The 17,330-nt window shown below is 44.9% G+C and overlaps 1 protein-coding gene across 1 annotated transcript in view; it reads right to left on the reverse strand.

The window, feature by feature from the left end:
* The window catches only part of SEMA3A (semaphorin 3A), a 223,325-nt gene that overhangs the window by 126,697 nt on the left and 79,298 nt on the right, over positions 1-17,330 (reverse strand). The window contains exon 3 of the mRNA XM_033148345.1: positions 12,794-12,856. Within this exon, the coding sequence (XP_033004236.1) occupies positions 12,794-12,856 (63 nt within the window). The remainder of the gene's footprint in view (positions 1-12,793; positions 12,857-17,330) is intronic.

Here is a 17,330-nt window from a genome sequence, read left to right on the forward strand (position 1 = left end):
TGACCACGGAAAAGGCCCTGTTTATTGTGCTGATGAACATGATAGATCTTAGTAATTAGCCCATGCACATGGCCTCCATGGCCAGACTTAGCTTAAAAGGTAAAGGGACCCCTGACCATTAGATCCAGTTGTGTCCGACTCTGGGGTTCCGGCGCTCATCTCGCATTACTGGCCGAGGGAGCCGGCGTACAGTTTCCGGGTCATGTGGCCAGCATGATTAAGCCGCTTCTGGTGAACCAGAGCAGTGCACAGAAACGCCGTTTACCTTCCCATCAGAGTGGTACCTATTTATCCACTTGCACTTTGACGTGCTTTCAAACTGCTAGGTGGGCAGGAGCTGGGACCGAGCAACGGGAGCTCACCCCGTTGCGGGGATTCAAACAGCTGACCTTCTGATCAGCAAGCCCTAGGCTCTGTGGTTTAGAATGAGGTTATTTGAAAGCCCACCCGAACCTATGTGGGGTTTGAAGGTAGCCACCAACAATTTAATTTGTGCCTGGAAATGCACTGACAATCAGTGCTGCTGGCACAGAGTTGGTGATATATGTTTTGTTGCACAAGCAAGGAATCAGTACTTGAAGCTTTTCTAAACAGGGCCACAACCTGTCAGAGCTGATAAACAGCAACCTTGGTAACAGATGCCACCTGCAACTCAACAGATAATACCAAATTCAGGAGCACCCACATGGGTCTTCTGGGAGAGTGCAGCTTCATACATCTGCAGCCATCCCTGTCCATACAGATCATTGTTTCCCCACTGTAGCACTTTCATCTTATCTAGATTAAGTCAGGTTGTTTGCCTTCATGCACCCCAAAAGTGCGGACATTTGTTCACAGTTTCCATAGTCTCCCAAGAAATAGCTGGAGGGAAACAGAAGTAGAGTAACATGGCCATCTGCATACTTCTCCTAGTGGCTTCAGGCAAATGTTACAAAGCATGGGGGGAGAGTCGGAACTCGAAGGCACCCAAAAGGTCAATGAGGCAGATTAGGAGTTCCCCAGTACCACTTTTGGGGGTATGTCCCTCCAGAAGGGACTGCACCATGTCCTCAAAACCTACCCTGGCTAGGTGACTCAGAAGGAGTCCATGGTTGATTATATCAATGGTTGCTGAGAGGTTCAGGAGAACCAACATGGTTGCACTATCAGGATCATTCAAGTCCACCTAGCACTGAGAAACCACCACCTTTCCCAAAATCTTATTCAAGAATAGTACTAGGCAATAAATATCCAAAGCCAAAGGACCCATTTTCCCCCAAAGGAAACTACTGACATCTTAAGCAGGGGGAGCCATGTCCTCCCCCAGAGAGGCATTGACCACATTGTAAGCACAGTTGGGAAAGATGGAGGGCACAAGGAGAAGGGGGTGACAGAGGATGAGATGGTTGGACAGTGTTCTCGAAGCTACTAACATGAGTTTGGCCAAACTGCGAGAGGCAGTGGAGGATAGGCGTGCCTGGCGTGCTCTGGTCCATGGGGTCACGAAGAGTCGGACACGACTGAACGACTGAACAACAACAACAACAACAACAAGCCCAGTCCTGGTGGATTTAAATATCAAATAAGTCCATGGGTCCCTAGAGCAGGGGGTTCTTGGGATTGGCTTTTGCAGATCCCTATATGATCTCATCCTCTGGCTCAAATCTCACCTGCATCAGGCCTAGGAGGGATAGTAAACCTCAGATCAGTATTAAAAGGTGGCACTTGCTATTAGGAAGCAACACCTGTTAATAAAGCAGACACAACTCCTGGCGGCCTGTTATATAGGGCTATAAACCACTTATAAATCAGCCAATCTTTGAAGTCCCAGTTCAGATCATTCATATCCCGTAAAGATTTCCAGCTGCAGTCATTTGTGATAAATGAACTTCAAAGGTCCCAGTCAAAAGTGGAGAGGGAATGTCGATGAAGGAAGTGTTGAAAGGACACGACAGATTGCTGGAACTATAAGAGGTAGTTGCTTAGCAATGTGTATACGTTGTCAACAAACATACCACAGAAGCTCAGACTGTGAAACTGCATGTGCCCCACTGTATGCATTCATTATTATTATTTTTTAAAGCTACTTTGATTTTGATTTTCCTTACCATCCCATAGGAAATACTAGAATGAAAACACCTTCACTGAAGGAAGTCTAAAATTTCCCTTCAATTAAAATCTGGCACACGGTACCGTTTGCGAAAACTAGCTTTGCCAAGTTGCTTTTTTCAAACTTGCCTGTGTCACCCTTACAGGATCTAGAGCCCTGGAAATCAGTTAATCAGGAAGGGATTGTCTAAGTGAGGCAGGAAGCAATAGGTGGGTTTGGGTACAACAGAGACCAAGTTGTTCTGCCAGAAAAGTAGATAGGAAGGATCAATTTACCCTTCCTTAGCTCTCACATCTCCATTTTTTAAATAAAAAGAAAGTTTCCAGAAATCTGAAATGTCTTTCTCTCTCTCCATGCTATTTATTATAGGCTATTTCAACCTTACTACTGGGAAAACCATAGCTTTAACTATACAAAGGTCTGTATAGTTAAAGCTATGGTTTTCCCATTAGTAATGTATGGAAGTGAGAGCTGGACCATAAAGAAGACTGATCGCCGAAGAATTGATGCTTTTGAATTATGGTGCTGGAGGAGACTCTTGAGAGTCCCATGGACTGCAAAAAGATCAAACTTATCCATCCTTAAAGAAATCAGCCCTGAGTGCTCACAGGAAGGGCAGATCCTGAAGTTGAGGCTCCAGTACTTTGGCCACCTCATGAGAAGAGAAGACTCCCTAGAAAAGACCCTGACGTTGGGAAAGATGGAGGGCACAAGGAGAAGGGGACAACAGAGGATGAGATGGTTGGACAGCGCTCTTGAAGCGACTAGCATGAGTTTGGCCAAACTGCAGGAGGCAGTGAAAGATAGGCGTGCCTGGCGTGCTCTGGTCCATGGGGTCACGAAGAGTCGGACACGACTGAATGACTGAACAACAACAACAACATTTCAACATAATAATAATATAATAATAATTTATTATTTGTACCCCGCCCATCTGGCTGGGTCTCCCCAGCCACTCTGGGCGGCTTCCATCAAACATTAAAATACATTTAAAATATCACAGTTTAAAAACTTCCCTAAACAGGGCTGCCTTTAGGAATTTTCTGAATGTCAGGTAGTTGTTTATTCCCTTGACTTCTGATGGGAGGGCGTTCCACAGGGCGGGCGCCACTACCGAGAAGGCCCTCTGCCTGGTTCCCTGTAGTTTTGCTTCTCGCAGTGAGGGAACCGACAGAAGGCCCTCGGCGCTGGATCTCAGTGTCCGGGCTGAATGATGGGGGTGGAGACGCTCCTTCAGGTATACAGGACCGAGGCCGTTTAGGGCTTTAAAGGTCAGCACCAACACTTTGAATTGTGCTCGGAAACGTACTGGGAGCCAATGTAGATCTCTCAGGACCGGTGTTATGTGGTCCCGGCGGCCCCTCCCAGTCACCAGTCTAGCTGCCGCATTCTGGATTAATTGCAGTTTCCGGGTCACCTTCAAAGGAAGCCCCACATAGAGCGCATTGCAGTAGTCCAAGCGGGAGATAACTAGAGCATGTACCACTCTGGCGAGACAGTCCGCGGGCAGGTAGGGTCTCAGCCTGCGTACCAGATGGAGCTGGTAGACAGCCGCCCTGGACACAGAATGAACCTGTGCCTCCATGGACAGCTGTGAGTCCAAAATGACTCCCAGGCTGCGCACCTGGTCCTTCAGGGGCACAGTTACCCCATTCAGGACCAGGGAGTCCCCCACACCCACTCGCCCCCTATCCCCCAAAAACAGTACTTCTGTCTTGTCAGGATTCAACCTCAATCTGTTAGCCGCCATCCATCCTCCAACCGCCTCCAGGCACTCACACAGGACCTTCACCGCCTTCACTGGTTCTGATTTAAAAGAGAGGTAGAGCTGGGTATCATCCGCATACTGATGAACACCCAGCCCAAACCCCCTGATGATCTCTCCCAGCGGCTTCATATAGATATTAAAAAGCATGGGGGAGAGGACGGAACCCTGAGGCACCCCACAGGTGAGAGCCCAGAGGTCTGAACACTCATCCCCCATCACCACTTTCTGAACACGGCCCAGAAGGAAGGAGCGGAACCACTGTATAACAGTGCCCCCAGCTCCCAACCCCTCTAGCCGGTCCAGAAGGATGTTATGGTCGATGGTGTCAAAGGCCGCTGAGAGATCCAGCAGAACTAGGAAACAGCTCTCACCTTTGTCCCTAGCCCGCCGGAGATCATCGACCAGCGCGACCAAGGCAGTTTCAGTCCCATGATGAGGCCTGAATCCCGATTGGAAGGGATCCAAATGGTCCGCATCCTCCAGGCGTGCCTGGAGTTGTTCCGCAACCACCCGCTCAATCACCTTGCCCAAGAATGGTAAATTTGAGACTGGGCGATAGTTGGCCATATTGGCCGGGTCTAAAGATGTTTTTTTAAGAAGCGGTTTAATGACCGCCTCCTTCAGCGGGTATGGGAAGACTCCCTCACAGAGGGAAGCGTTCACCACCCCGCGGAGCCCATCGCCCAGTCCTTCCCGGCTCGCTTTTATTAGCCAGGATGGGCAAGGATCAAGGACACAGGTGGTTGGTTTCACTCGTCCAAGCAGCCTGTCCACATCCTCGGAGGTAACAGATTGAAATTGATCCCATGAAACATGACTAGACAGAGCTCTAGCACTCTCCCGCCCCAGCCCTGCTCCCACGGTGGAATCTACCTCCTTCCGAATCTGAGCGACTTTATCTGCAAAAAACTTTGCAAAAGCATTGCAGGAGATCTTGGGGTCCCTACCAGGCCCCGATGACGATGGTGGTTCTGCTAAACTGCGAACCACCTGGAAGAGTCTCCTGCTGCTGTTTTCTGCAGATGCAATAGAAACGGTGAAGAAGGCCCTCTTCGCCGTTGCCATTGCCACTTGGTAGGCTCGAAGTTGAGCTCTAGCCAGTGTCCGGTCAGATTCAGAATGAGTTTTCCGCCACCGGCGCTCTAGCCGTCTCAGCGACTGTTTCATCGCCCTCAGCTCCGGGGAAAACCACGGGGCTGTCCGGGCTCCATGCAATCGGAGAGGGCGCTTCGGAGCCAGACAGTCAATGGCCCTGGTTAACTCCACGTTCCAGCGGGTCACCAGGGAATCAACTGAAAGGCCATCAACATGGGATAAAACATCCCCCACCACTCTCTGGAAGCCCATTGGATCCATTAAGTAGTGGGGGCGGACCATCCTAATTGGTCCTACCTCCCGGCAGAGGGGAAAGGTCGCGGAGAAGTCCAGTTGGACCAGGAAGTGATCTGACCATGGCACTTCTTTTGTTTCACTTTTACTTAATGTCAGATCACTAACATCCATAGAGGTGAATACCAGGTCTAAGGCATGTCCGCGGCTATGAGTTGGGCCAAACTTATTCAGGGACAGCCCCATGGAGGCCATGCTTTCCACGAAGTCCCGAGCGGCCCCTTGTAAGGTCGTGTCGGCATGGATATTAAAGTCCCCCAAGACAACCAAGCTAGGTGTCTCCAGGAGCACATCCGCCACGACCTGAAGCAGCTCGGACAGGGAATCCTTGGTGCAGCGGGGAGGTCGGTACACCAAAAGGAATCCTGTACTGCCCCTATTGCCCAACTTCCAGAACATGCACTCAGAAAACTCGGTCTTCCCAATAGGACGCCTGGTGCAAACTAATGACTTCCTAAAAATCACTGCAACCCCCCCTCCCCGCCCAGATGGCCTGGGTTGCTGTGCGTAAGAGAAACCTGGTGGGCAAGCAGCGGCAAGGACAGGCCCATCTGCTTCATCCAACCAAGTCTCTGTTACACATGCCAGGTCAAATCCTCCATCCACAATCAAGTCGTGGATGGCAGTAGTTTTGTTCATCATTGACCTGGCATTACACAGCAACACTTTCAGGTCATGTGGGTATCCCTTGTTGATTCCAGTATCCGTCCGGTCAGGACCAGACCCGGAGGCAGGGATAGTCCTCAAACAACGACTAAGCCTGCCTCCTCGGTAATGACATGGTCTGGTTTTAGCGTGACTCCTCCTCCTGCCCATGATCACTGAGATCGGGTGTACTAGTGCATCCCCCCCTGTGGAACATGCCCCAGCCATTCTGTTGGCTGAGGCCCACTCCCAGGCAGCTCTGATCCCACCCCTTAAAACAAAACAAAACTATACAACAACCAATAAAACAAAAACAGAACAATTATACTAAAATTAATCCCCAACATGTGAAATCAACACCACCACCATGATATTCTGATTATTTTAGAAAATCTTACAAGTTCTACACCCTTACTTTAGTTATTATTTTCATACCCAAACATCAGAGGGGAAAATCTATGAAGTGCCTCTAGAGAGAAGTTCTGGGCCAACAGAATTACCAGCTGCACTTGGTCAAGATTGAACCAAGAGCTTACTTAAATGTGAACAGAATTCTCTTGCATGATCAGGGTCTCTAAGGAGTTACTTGTGTTCAAGGAACATGTGTAGGAAGTGAATGTAGAATCTTCCCTGAGCAATACAGGAAAGACTTTAGGAGGAATAATCATAGCTGTCAACTTTTCCCTTTTCTTGTGAGGAATCCTATTCGCAATAAGGGAATTTCCCTTAAAAAAAGGGGAAAGTTGACAGCTATGGGCATAATGGTTGCACACCCCTATCCACACTTTGAATGCTTGCATGTTCAGGCAACAGCCCTCATAATAATTAAAAATGGAACCCAAACCCTCTGGATAGGAGGCAAAAGCTATACTCATCCTGGGAGCAACCAGTTGTGAGCAACATGACCAGAATAGTTTGGAACAGCAATTTCTCCATGAAATATAGCCACAAAAAGATTTTAAATAAACCAGTCATCAATACATGACAAGCTAGGAGAGGTCACCAAAGTACAGTTAATATTTCAAATTTGAAAAAGAGCAAACCTTTTTAAGAGGTTTCCTTTCGCCCTACGGATTGCCAAATAATCACTAAAACATGAAACATCACTGGTGGGATTTTAAGCACAGCTTCATTCTTATGTTGTTGTTGTTGTTGTTGTTGCTGCTGTTGTTGTTTTTTAAGAGAGAGAGAGAGAGAGAGAGAGAGAGAGAGAGAGAGAGAGAGAGAGAGAGAGACTGCTTCTCTTTGATGAAGGTGAGGCTATCTCTGGAAACAAATCCCTGTCGTTGTTCCCATAAATAAAATAATAGCCCACAGACAAGAAAAATATGCACCCCTTATCTTCATATCTTTCATTCATAACCCAAGCATTAAAAGAGATTCTCCCAATACACAGATTCAGATCTCTAAGGTATAATAGCACTAGTTAACGACGGCTCTTTCATGCCCCTTCTGTTTTGGGTGTTTCGCTTTAGCCCCAGGTTGTGCAACAGAACACAATTGTGCATTCAGCTTTGCCCCTTCTCTTGTCCATTGGGTTGGCTTCATAGCAACCTACCCCACTGGTAACTCACAGAGGGTGCAAGGTACAATTTTCTTTTAGGAATTGGCCGCCTTCTGGTACCCTTTAGGATGGAGTGCAGAAGACTGACTATGGCCTCACGTTCTTCTCCTTCATTAAACTGCAAAATGTTCCCTGTAGTGCAACATGCTACACACCCGATTTGTTGTTCTGCACTTTCTGAGTGTCAGGCAATGCAACTGGCTCTAAACCAGGAGCATTGAGCGGTTGACCTCACATCGCTTCCAGCAGTGTTTTTCAGCAGAGTCAGCTCATATATTCATCAACGGATCACCAACAGTATAGTAATCAAGGGTAGGTAAAGCAGGTGGCAGGAAGCCATTTGTGAACCAGATTGTGAAGAAGAAGAAGAAGAGTTTGGATTTGATATCCCGCTTTTCACTACCCAAAGGAGCCTCAAAGCGGCTAACATTCTCCTTTCCCTTCCTCCCCCACAACAAACACTCTGTGAGGTGAGTGGGGCTGAGAGACTTCAGAGAAGTGTGACTAGCCCAAGGTCACCCAGCAGATGCATGTGGAGGAGCGGAGACACGAACCCGGTTTCCCAGATAACAAGTCTACCGCTCTTAACCACTACACCACACTGGCTCTCAGATTGTGGTCTTCCACATACAGTGGATTCCAGAAATAATCTCAGCATTAAAAAATGACCTTAAAAGCAATGATATAAAGAAATTTCCGACTGTATCATATATCATTTTTACACTCTTTAACAAAACACTATTTACAAATGATCCATAAAGAAATCCAGAGCTGTAAAGATAGTTTTCTTTTATGTTCGAATTCTACTTCCGTCTGATATACCTAGGAGAACATTGCCAAGACCTCTGAAATTTGGCAACTCTCCAGAAAAGCACCCACCTACAGCAAGGTCTGTATTTCAAATCTCACATTATTATGGGACCAGAAGAAATAGCCATACATTTGAATATAATTAGAAAATTGGAGTCCTTGGAGAATACAGGAAATAAAGTAGAAAGGTTGCAGTGACTCAGGCCAGGACGGCAATAAACAATGGTTTTCCTTATTTTTGTTGTTGAAAGTATAAAACAAATTCCAGTTACGATTGTTAACTCCAGGACAAGGCCCTGTTTCGTTTATTCCTCTTCAGCTATCGTTTCTTAGTTTCATGGTCAAAGTGTACCGAGTGTGTCTGGCTAGCTAGCTCTGTTTGCACCTTAACGATCGTAACTGGAATTTGTTTTCTACTTTCAACAACGAAAATAGAGAAAACCATTGTTTATTGCCACCCTGGCCTGAGTTCTTGCAACCTTTCTACTTTATTTCATACATTTGAATATGTCATTCTAGTTGCCAACGTTTCATTTGTGGAACAAAAATTTAAAATGCTTGCAAGAGTCTAAACAAACAAAAAGCATGTGTTGGGAATCATTCATAGATACCAAGCCTAGAAATTTGTGTTCTTGGCATAGGAGTTATTCCCTCATTGTCTGCTTGCCTTTCTTTTGCCAAAGTTTGTGTTCCTTGGAGATGTTCACAGGTATGGGTACAAACCCAGGGTATGCAGAGACAAGAAGTTGCAGTACGGAGGGAGAACCTTTAATTGAAATTATCTCTATGTGCAGAATTCCCTCTCCTCAATCCACAAGAGGACTATTTTTATTTGCCTTTCCTTCCCTCTCCCCTCAAAAATGTAAGCTGAGGGTGATTCTTCTTGGTTATCAATCTGCAGTAAAATTCTGGCATGCTACATGTCAAGACCTCAGACTATATCAGTTTCATGGTCCTGTGTGATTGACACCGAAGTGTAAAAGAACCATTTGGACTCCAGCAGAGTGAAAATACAGCCTACAATCCAATACAGTTACAAAAGAAACCTTTAGTCTCAGGTCATGTTTGAGGTGGCCGGTGGGGTTTGTATACATGAAATACAGTTAATATTCATTTCATATAAGCAGCGCAGCTGTTGCAGCTGGACTGTTGCTAGGGAATTTGAATTTTCAGTATGATGGAATTGGTTGTGCCTTGAGATTAATAATCACATAGTTTAAAATAAAAATGGCTATAAAAAAATAAGGAACTTGATTTATAAAGTTCTAGGCAATCACAAGAGTGCAATATCTGCTATCCTGATAAGGATATGCTGGCACTAATATGAAACACACACACATACACACAAACAAACAAACACATGTACGGTATTCTCTCCTTAATGAAAGCCCACTGAGATTTCCTTGATCATCTATATGGGTTTCTGAAGTTGTGCCAACAGAGAGGAGCACATACAAAGTAATTGCGTGTCGAGGTCCCCAAACCACCCCTCAAATGAAACACACTTCAAACAGAGATTTAAGTTTAAGGTTTTTAGGCATAATTTTGGCCACAACTTTATTAAAATACAAAATATGTGAGTGGTTGCTTAGGCATTGGTTCAGACTATCTGTCCCACTGGGGACAGAACTGACATCCACCCACCCGTGGAAGTCAGTAAAGGGAAAACACTTTGGGGAGAGAATGGGAGCCGGGGGTCTGACCCTCACCTCTCCCCTAATGCTCCCAGAGGCTCTTGCGTGGGCCCTGGCCCCCGACCAGGGGATACGGACAAGCATGGTGAGCCCCTGGATTCCTTTAACGAAATTCCCCATGCAGCAGCAGCATTGGAGGGGCAGCCACAGTCAATCCTGAACCCTCCAGCAACCAATTAATAACCAATGCCTAACCGCCAAACTTACAAGTTGTGACGAATTGCTCCACAGTATGCAAAAACCAGATGGCACCAGCCAATCAGCCAAATGGGAAAATTCCTACCAGGCCCCTACCCCAAAAGCAGATGACCCCATGACAGGCATAGCAAGGTCAACGCAGAAGCCTAATGATAGGGAGGGAGGGCGGGAGATCCGATGCATGCAACAAAGAGGAATCTCACGCTGCGTGCAAAGACATGTATAAGCTCTGGGCTGTCCCATCAACAATTGCAACATAGAAATCCCCCCAACGACACCCAGAGCCCAATCACAGCAATGGCCATCTATACGATCCCGCCCAGCAACAGAGGGGTGACTTGCTGGCCCCCACTGTAACACGTGCTCTCCATGAAGGAGAATCCGCTTTCCCAAAACGGTCTTCAGTGATTTTGAAAAAGTATCATCATATTTTAGCCCCCCCCCCCGAAAAACCTATGGTTGAAGTAGAGTTCATTTCTAAAGTCTAGCCAGCCCAATAAAAGGCATCACCTGACTTGCCTAGATTTCTATGGCAACTGCAACAGTTGAAACGTGTTGAAAACAACAGACAGTATACAATGGTGTCATTAAGCGGATGGCAAGGTCTCCATCAGCGGACCAGAAAGGGAAGCAATTTTTGGTCGTCTCCCCCTCCTCCCAACAGCTTCCCAAACCCCTCACTCCAAATCTGGTTCAGAGGACTGAGGGGTCCTCCAGAGCATATTTGGGTGTGAGTCTTCTGAGAGCATATTTGGGTGTGAGTCTTCTCACACAACCTTGATGGCAGAAAGTGAGGAGGAATTAAAGAACCTTTTAATGAGGGTGAAAGAGGAGAGCGCAAAATATGGTCTGAAGCTCAACATAAAAAAAAAAAACTAAGATCATGGCCACTGGGCCCATCACCTCCTGGCAAATAGAAGGGGAAGTGAGAGATTTTACTTTCTTGGGCTCCATGATCACTACAGATGGTGACAGCAGTAACGAAATTAAAAGACGCCTGCTTCTTGGGAGGAAAGCAATGACAAACCTAGACAGCATCTTAAAAAGCAGAGACATCACCTTGCCGATAAAGATCTGTATAGTTAAAGCTATGGTTTTCCCAGTAGTAATGTATGGAAGTGAGAGCTGGACCATAAAGAAGACTGATCGCTGAAGAAATGAGACTTTTGAATTATGGTGCTGGAGGAAACTCTTGAGAGTCCCATGGACTGCAAAAAGATCAAACTTATCCATCCTTAAAGAAATCAGCCCTGAGTGCTCATTGGAAGGGCAGATCCTGAAGTTGAGGCTCCAGTGCTTTGGCCACCTCATGAGCAGAGAAGACTCCCTGGAAAAGACCCTGATGTTGGGAAAGATGGAGGGCACAAGGAGAAGGGGACAACAGAGGATGAGATGGTTGGACAGTGTTCTCGAAGCGACTGGCATGAGTTTGGCCAAACTGTGGGAGGCAGTGGAGGATAGGGGTGCCTGGCGTGCTCTGGTCCATGGGGTCACGAAGAGTTGGACACGACTGAATGACTGAACAACAACAACAACTTCTGAGAGCTACAAAGGAAGCCGCAATAATCACAACAAACAGCATCTCTCCCTATTCTGCCTTACCATCAGTTGAGTGACACTGCTGGATGCAGCCCATATGTCATAAAGACTAAGTGTGTGATGGCATGGAATTGCACGTAAACATTCTGTTCTCCAGCTTCAACTTGGGCAATTTTAAAAATCTCTTCCTCTGTCTTAGTCCTGCTAAAAGTCCTGTTATCTTAACCTTTTTAAAAAAAACAACAACAAGAGAATATATGAAGAGAGGCCATTGTTCACTAGAGACCAGGTTAAGGGTAGTGAACCCCATTTTCACTTATAACCTGAGACACTATTGAGATGCAGACCTCCAGCAGTTGACATTATGAATATTTTAGTGAATTTTAGTGAATATTCTAGCTCCGTTCTCTCTTCAGCTATTGCAAACACAGTGATTTCCCTTTTGGCCTATATGGAATGTATTCATTTTCCGTATGGTTAGTAAACGTTGCACATCTTTTTTCCCACTCAATACTCCTACAGTTTTCAACCAGGTTTCTCTCCAGTAGATCATATGGAAGGGATGAGGAAATGGGGGAGGGAAAGAGTGATGGTAGGAAAATGAATGCGTAAAATAACTGTTTTCATTTTCTTTCTTTCTTCTTTTTTTTTAGGAAAAAAAAATCACAATAGAGGAGGGGAAATTAACATCACTTAGGCATCAATGTGTTCCTGTCGGGGAATACCCCTGAGGCCTTCATGGCAACTTCTTGACATTAATGAGGTTTATTGCATTCACAATGGTCTGTCTATTCAGCACACACTGCCGATTGAGGGCCTCAGTCATTACAAAAATGAGGTCAAACTTTTTAGAGTCCTTAAATAAGGGGACAATTATATGCTCATTCCCTTATATGTAAGCCCGACCTTCACAGGTTTACATGGGAAGAAAGAAAGAAAAAACTGCCTATACACAAACCTAGCACAATGAACCAATTCTTAAATAAAAGGGGGGAAAGAATCACAAGCTTTAAAATTTAAAAAGATGAGAGTTCATGAAATATTGACTAGCTTTACAAAGGACAGGGGGGGGGGAAGCGAGGCAGATTTGTACTTACCAGAATATCTTTTCCAGCCCACTGGCACTCGTCCCTCCGGGTATGAGATACAGGCCAAACAATCTAAAGATGTAACATAAAAATCACTTTAGGTCATTTCATGCTCCAACAATTGAGAATTGTGCATAATGTCCCCCAAACGCTGGTCACCTACTCTCTCTTTCTCTCTCTCCCTCTTTTCTTATGCATTATCAATATCTGTATTTCTCCACAACAGATTGCTATTGCTGTTGTATAGCAGAAAATATCCTTGCACGTGTTGCCATTTATCTTTGTCTTCTGCTGGCTTTCATCTAAGTGAAGGCCCTGCAGTCATGTAAACATAGTTCAAACCAGATTTCAAATCAGAAACCAGAGCACTATGTCAGAAGCAGCAAACCCTAGGCCAGCTTGTCACCCCATGCCTCGTGCTCTGGTTACCCCAAGGTAGAACTCTACCTCAAGGGGTAGGTAGCTGAGGCACCCCAACATTATGCTGAATTGTGGCTCTTTGCCATCCATCGTTCACCATTAACCTCCAAGGCTAAAAAGGGGAACCAGAACAGTCAACAACAAAAAACTGAGGCATTCTGAAGCCTGATGAATTAATGCTGTGTGTATTAGAGATTGTATATAAACAGATCAACATACTATAGACATATAATAAAGTGAAATTTACGTTTCTAAATATTTCTTTTGTTTTCTGTTAACCTAAAGGTAAAGGTAAAGGGACCCCTGACCATCAGGTCCAGTCATGTCTGACTCTGGGGTTGCGGCACTCATCTCGCTCTGTAGGCCGAGGGAACCGGTGTTTGTCCGCAGACAGCTTCCGGGTCATGTGGCCAGCATGACTAGGCCGCTTCTGGTGAACCAGGGCAGCGCAAGGAAACACCATTTACCTTCCCGCCAGAGTGGTACCTATTTATCTACTTGCACTTTGACGTGCTTTCAAACTGCTAGGTGGGCAGGAGCTGGGACCGAACAACAGGAGCTCACCCCATCGCAGGGATTTGAACCGCCGACCTTCTGATCGGCAAGCCCTAGGCTATGTGGTTTAACCCACAGCACCACCCTAACCTAACAAAGCTTAAATACAAGACGATAGTAATTAGGTAGGGTGTTCCACCATTTAAAACAACTAGGAAGGCTGTGAGGCCCTGAATTCTGTCCCTGGGTGGGCCTGTCCCTGGTTGTTTAATGGCTTTTCCATGTTCAGAAGGAATCTCAGCTACTGGAACAAATAAGGGTCAGCTATTACCCCCAGACCCTGCCTGCAGACTCCCAGGGGCATCTGGTTGGTCGCCTCTGGAAAGTGGATGCTCAGCAAGAGGGAGCAGATGCACCTGATTCACTAAGGCCATTCTGGTGCTCATCCTGACCCATGGCTTTGGTGCCAATAATACTACTGAGATTCACAATCCCACCTCAGATTGCGTTCGTTATTAGTTCTTCTGGAACATCCATTTCGTCTTCTACAGCAAAAGCCCAAAGACCCTCATAGTGAATTATTCATGTATTTCAAAAAGCTTTCAGGAACTGCATATGGAATAAAACATGATCTTCCAATAATGCCAGGCTAAGATTCAGTTGGGAGCCTCACATAATGCAATATGAATGGGGACATGACTGGATCGTAACCTTCGTTTTAAAACAGTTTCCTGACAAAGCAGGAGATGGTTTATTTAGAAAAATATGGCAGATTAAGGCAAAATTAGGAGGGGAAATATACAAAGTTTGAAGCTTCAGTCTGGAGATATATATAAACACCCAAGCTTGAATATGTCTGATAAAATGCTTGTATATGAACAATAGGCTCTTGTAAACCTATGAAATGAGGTTGAAAATTCCATGAGAAGAGACTCTCTCGAAAGCGTGTGCTTCTATTCCTGGCTAAAGAAGTGCTGAGACAGGTGAATAGAAAGGTGGGTGACAGAGAAACAGAATGAATGAACTCTGAGCTGGAAAATATTAAGTCTTCTGATCCAGCAAAGGAAGCCACCTGCAGAAGGAGCCTTACACACATGCAGCAAATCGGGATACAGGTCTGTATCATTATCCTCATTGGCTGGATGCATGTTTCAAGAAGGATAGGGATGAGCATCTCTGTGGCTTAGATGGTTTTAAAATTCACAGAGCATGGACATGTTGATAGCTACAGGTAGGTAGCCGTGTTGGTCTGCCATAGTCAAAACAAAATAATAATAATAATAAATTCTTCCAGTAGCACCTTAGAGACCAACTAAGTTTGTTCTTGGTCTGAGCTTTCGTGTGTATGCACACTTCTTCAGATACACTGAAACAGAAGTCACCAGACCCTTATATCAGTGTTTTTCAACCACTGTTCCGCGGCACACTAGTGTGCCGTGAGATGTTGCCTGGTGTGCCGTGGGAAAAATTGAAAAATTCAAGAGAATTACTTTATATATAGTCAATATAGGCACAGAGTTAAAATTTTTAACATTTTCTAATGGTGGTGTGCCTCGTGATTTTTTCCATGAAACAAGTGTGCCTTTGCCCAAAAAAGGTTGAAAAACACTGCCTTATATATAGTGAGAGAGTGGGGAGGAGTATTCCTCAGAAGGGTGGTGGGAATGGGGGATTGGCTGATAGGTGTGGAAAACCTGTTGACGGCTATGACAAGACAGAGAAACCAGTAGGAGAACACTTCAGTCTCCCAGGACATTCTATACAAGATCTCAAAGTAGCTGTCTTACTACAAAGGAATTTCAGAAATAGACTGGAAAGAGAAATTGATGAATTGCAACTAATTACCAAACTTAAAACCATGGAGAGACCTGGTCTGAACAAAGACATTGGATTCTTATCTCATTATACATGACAAATCTATCTTAGCCATCTCACCCCTTGCCTTTTCCTGAAAGACCAATTGCAGTCGTTAACAGTCGCAGAAGGAGGTGATAGGAAGAAGTCCTACTAAGATGTGAGGGAAAATTGAATTATTTTTGTTAGAAGTAATAACGTGTAATTTTTGTTGTGTTTTTTGTTAATGTTTGTTTTTATTGTTTGTTGTTTGCTTTTTGTGTTATGTGGAAAAATTCAATAAATATTATTTTAAAAAACAAACAAAACAGAAAGCCCTAATCAAGGATGAAGGTCCTTTGTCCCCATCATCTGGTATCCTATCTATGTCCATCAGTAGACATACACTCTTGTGAATTGCTCTATTCATGATCAAGAACTACAAGTTGTATGCGAAGAGATGTGGCTCACAGCTCATGTGTAAATTTACTACCGGTCCTCACAACTTAGAAGAACAGGGTCCCTCCCCTCCCATAGCAACACGCTCTCTCTTTTTAATCATTCCAGATGTTTTCTGCATTGCACTGTGAATTCCACAGAACATCCAAATAAATAATCAGTTTCCTCCATGCTTCCCAGCTCTGCCTTCATCTTGATCCTCAGAGAATACAGATGAATACCCCGAGTTACTTCAGAGTAAAAGATTGGTGTATTTATTGCCATCATTGAAGAAAGCAAACAGGGCAAAGGCCAATACCAAGTCAGAAATAACACCCCAACATCGAAACTATACTTCTATTGTAATAAGGTTCATTTATAGATTCTGTAACTCTCTCTCACACAAACACACACATTTCAGTTCTTGACTGAAATAACATACAATTGCTGCATTTAAGCTGCATTTTAGCATAGGCTGAAGGGCTCATTAAAATATATTAAATGATGGATGTCTTTTTTATGTTAAAGGGGGGGGCACATATGCACCAAAGCGTACTGCCGAAACGTGCATCAGCTTCCAATTTAAATCTGCAACTTCAAGTAAAAGCCAGGTCTTCCATCATAAGGAAAGAGCTCTCTACCCATCCATCATGTGTCTATTAGTGCCCCATCAATTATGGTTTATTAAGAGAAGGAACATATTACATGGAAGTGCCTGGTGTCAAGGAAGGGAGAAGTGGAATGAGGGCTCACGGCCCCTTTACGTAATCTGCTCTTTTCATCACCCTGGTCTTGTGTAATAAGGAATACTTAGAAGAGGATGCTCAAAAATTAGCTGTTTTAAGCCAACAGGCTGCAGTTGTCTTGAGCTAATCCTAATATCGAGGCTTCTGAATAGACATGCATATAGGATTGCACAATAGGGCCACATTCTTAAACATACTACAATGAAAGCCCCATTGTACCCACCCAGTGGGGTTTACTTCCAAATAAACCTGTACAGATTGTGCTGTGGGGCTGCTAACAATGTTTTTGCATTCTGGGGGTTCCAAATGAGGGCCGCAACAATTGAAAACAACATCCTTGCAACACAAAAAAAATCTCCAGGAATAGAACTGGTATGCTGACAAGTAATGCATGCTGCTTAAGCCTGCCTTGTAGAATTTTAAGCATAACCTTGCTAGCGTGTGAAATGAGTGCAATTGTGCGGTAGTTGGAGCACTCTTTGGCACTGCCCTTCTTTGGGATTTGGATGTAGACTGATCTTCTCCAATCCTTTGGCCACTGCTGAGTTTTCCAAACTTGCTGGCATATTGAGTGTAGCACCTTAACAGCATCATCTTTTAAAATTTTAAATAGT

The sequence above is a fragment of the Lacerta agilis genome, chromosome 5, assembly GCF_009819535.1.
Source record: "Lacerta agilis isolate rLacAgi1 chromosome 5, rLacAgi1.pri, whole genome shotgun sequence".
Classification (NCBI taxonomy): domain Eukaryota; kingdom Metazoa; phylum Chordata; class Lepidosauria; order Squamata; family Lacertidae; genus Lacerta; species Lacerta agilis.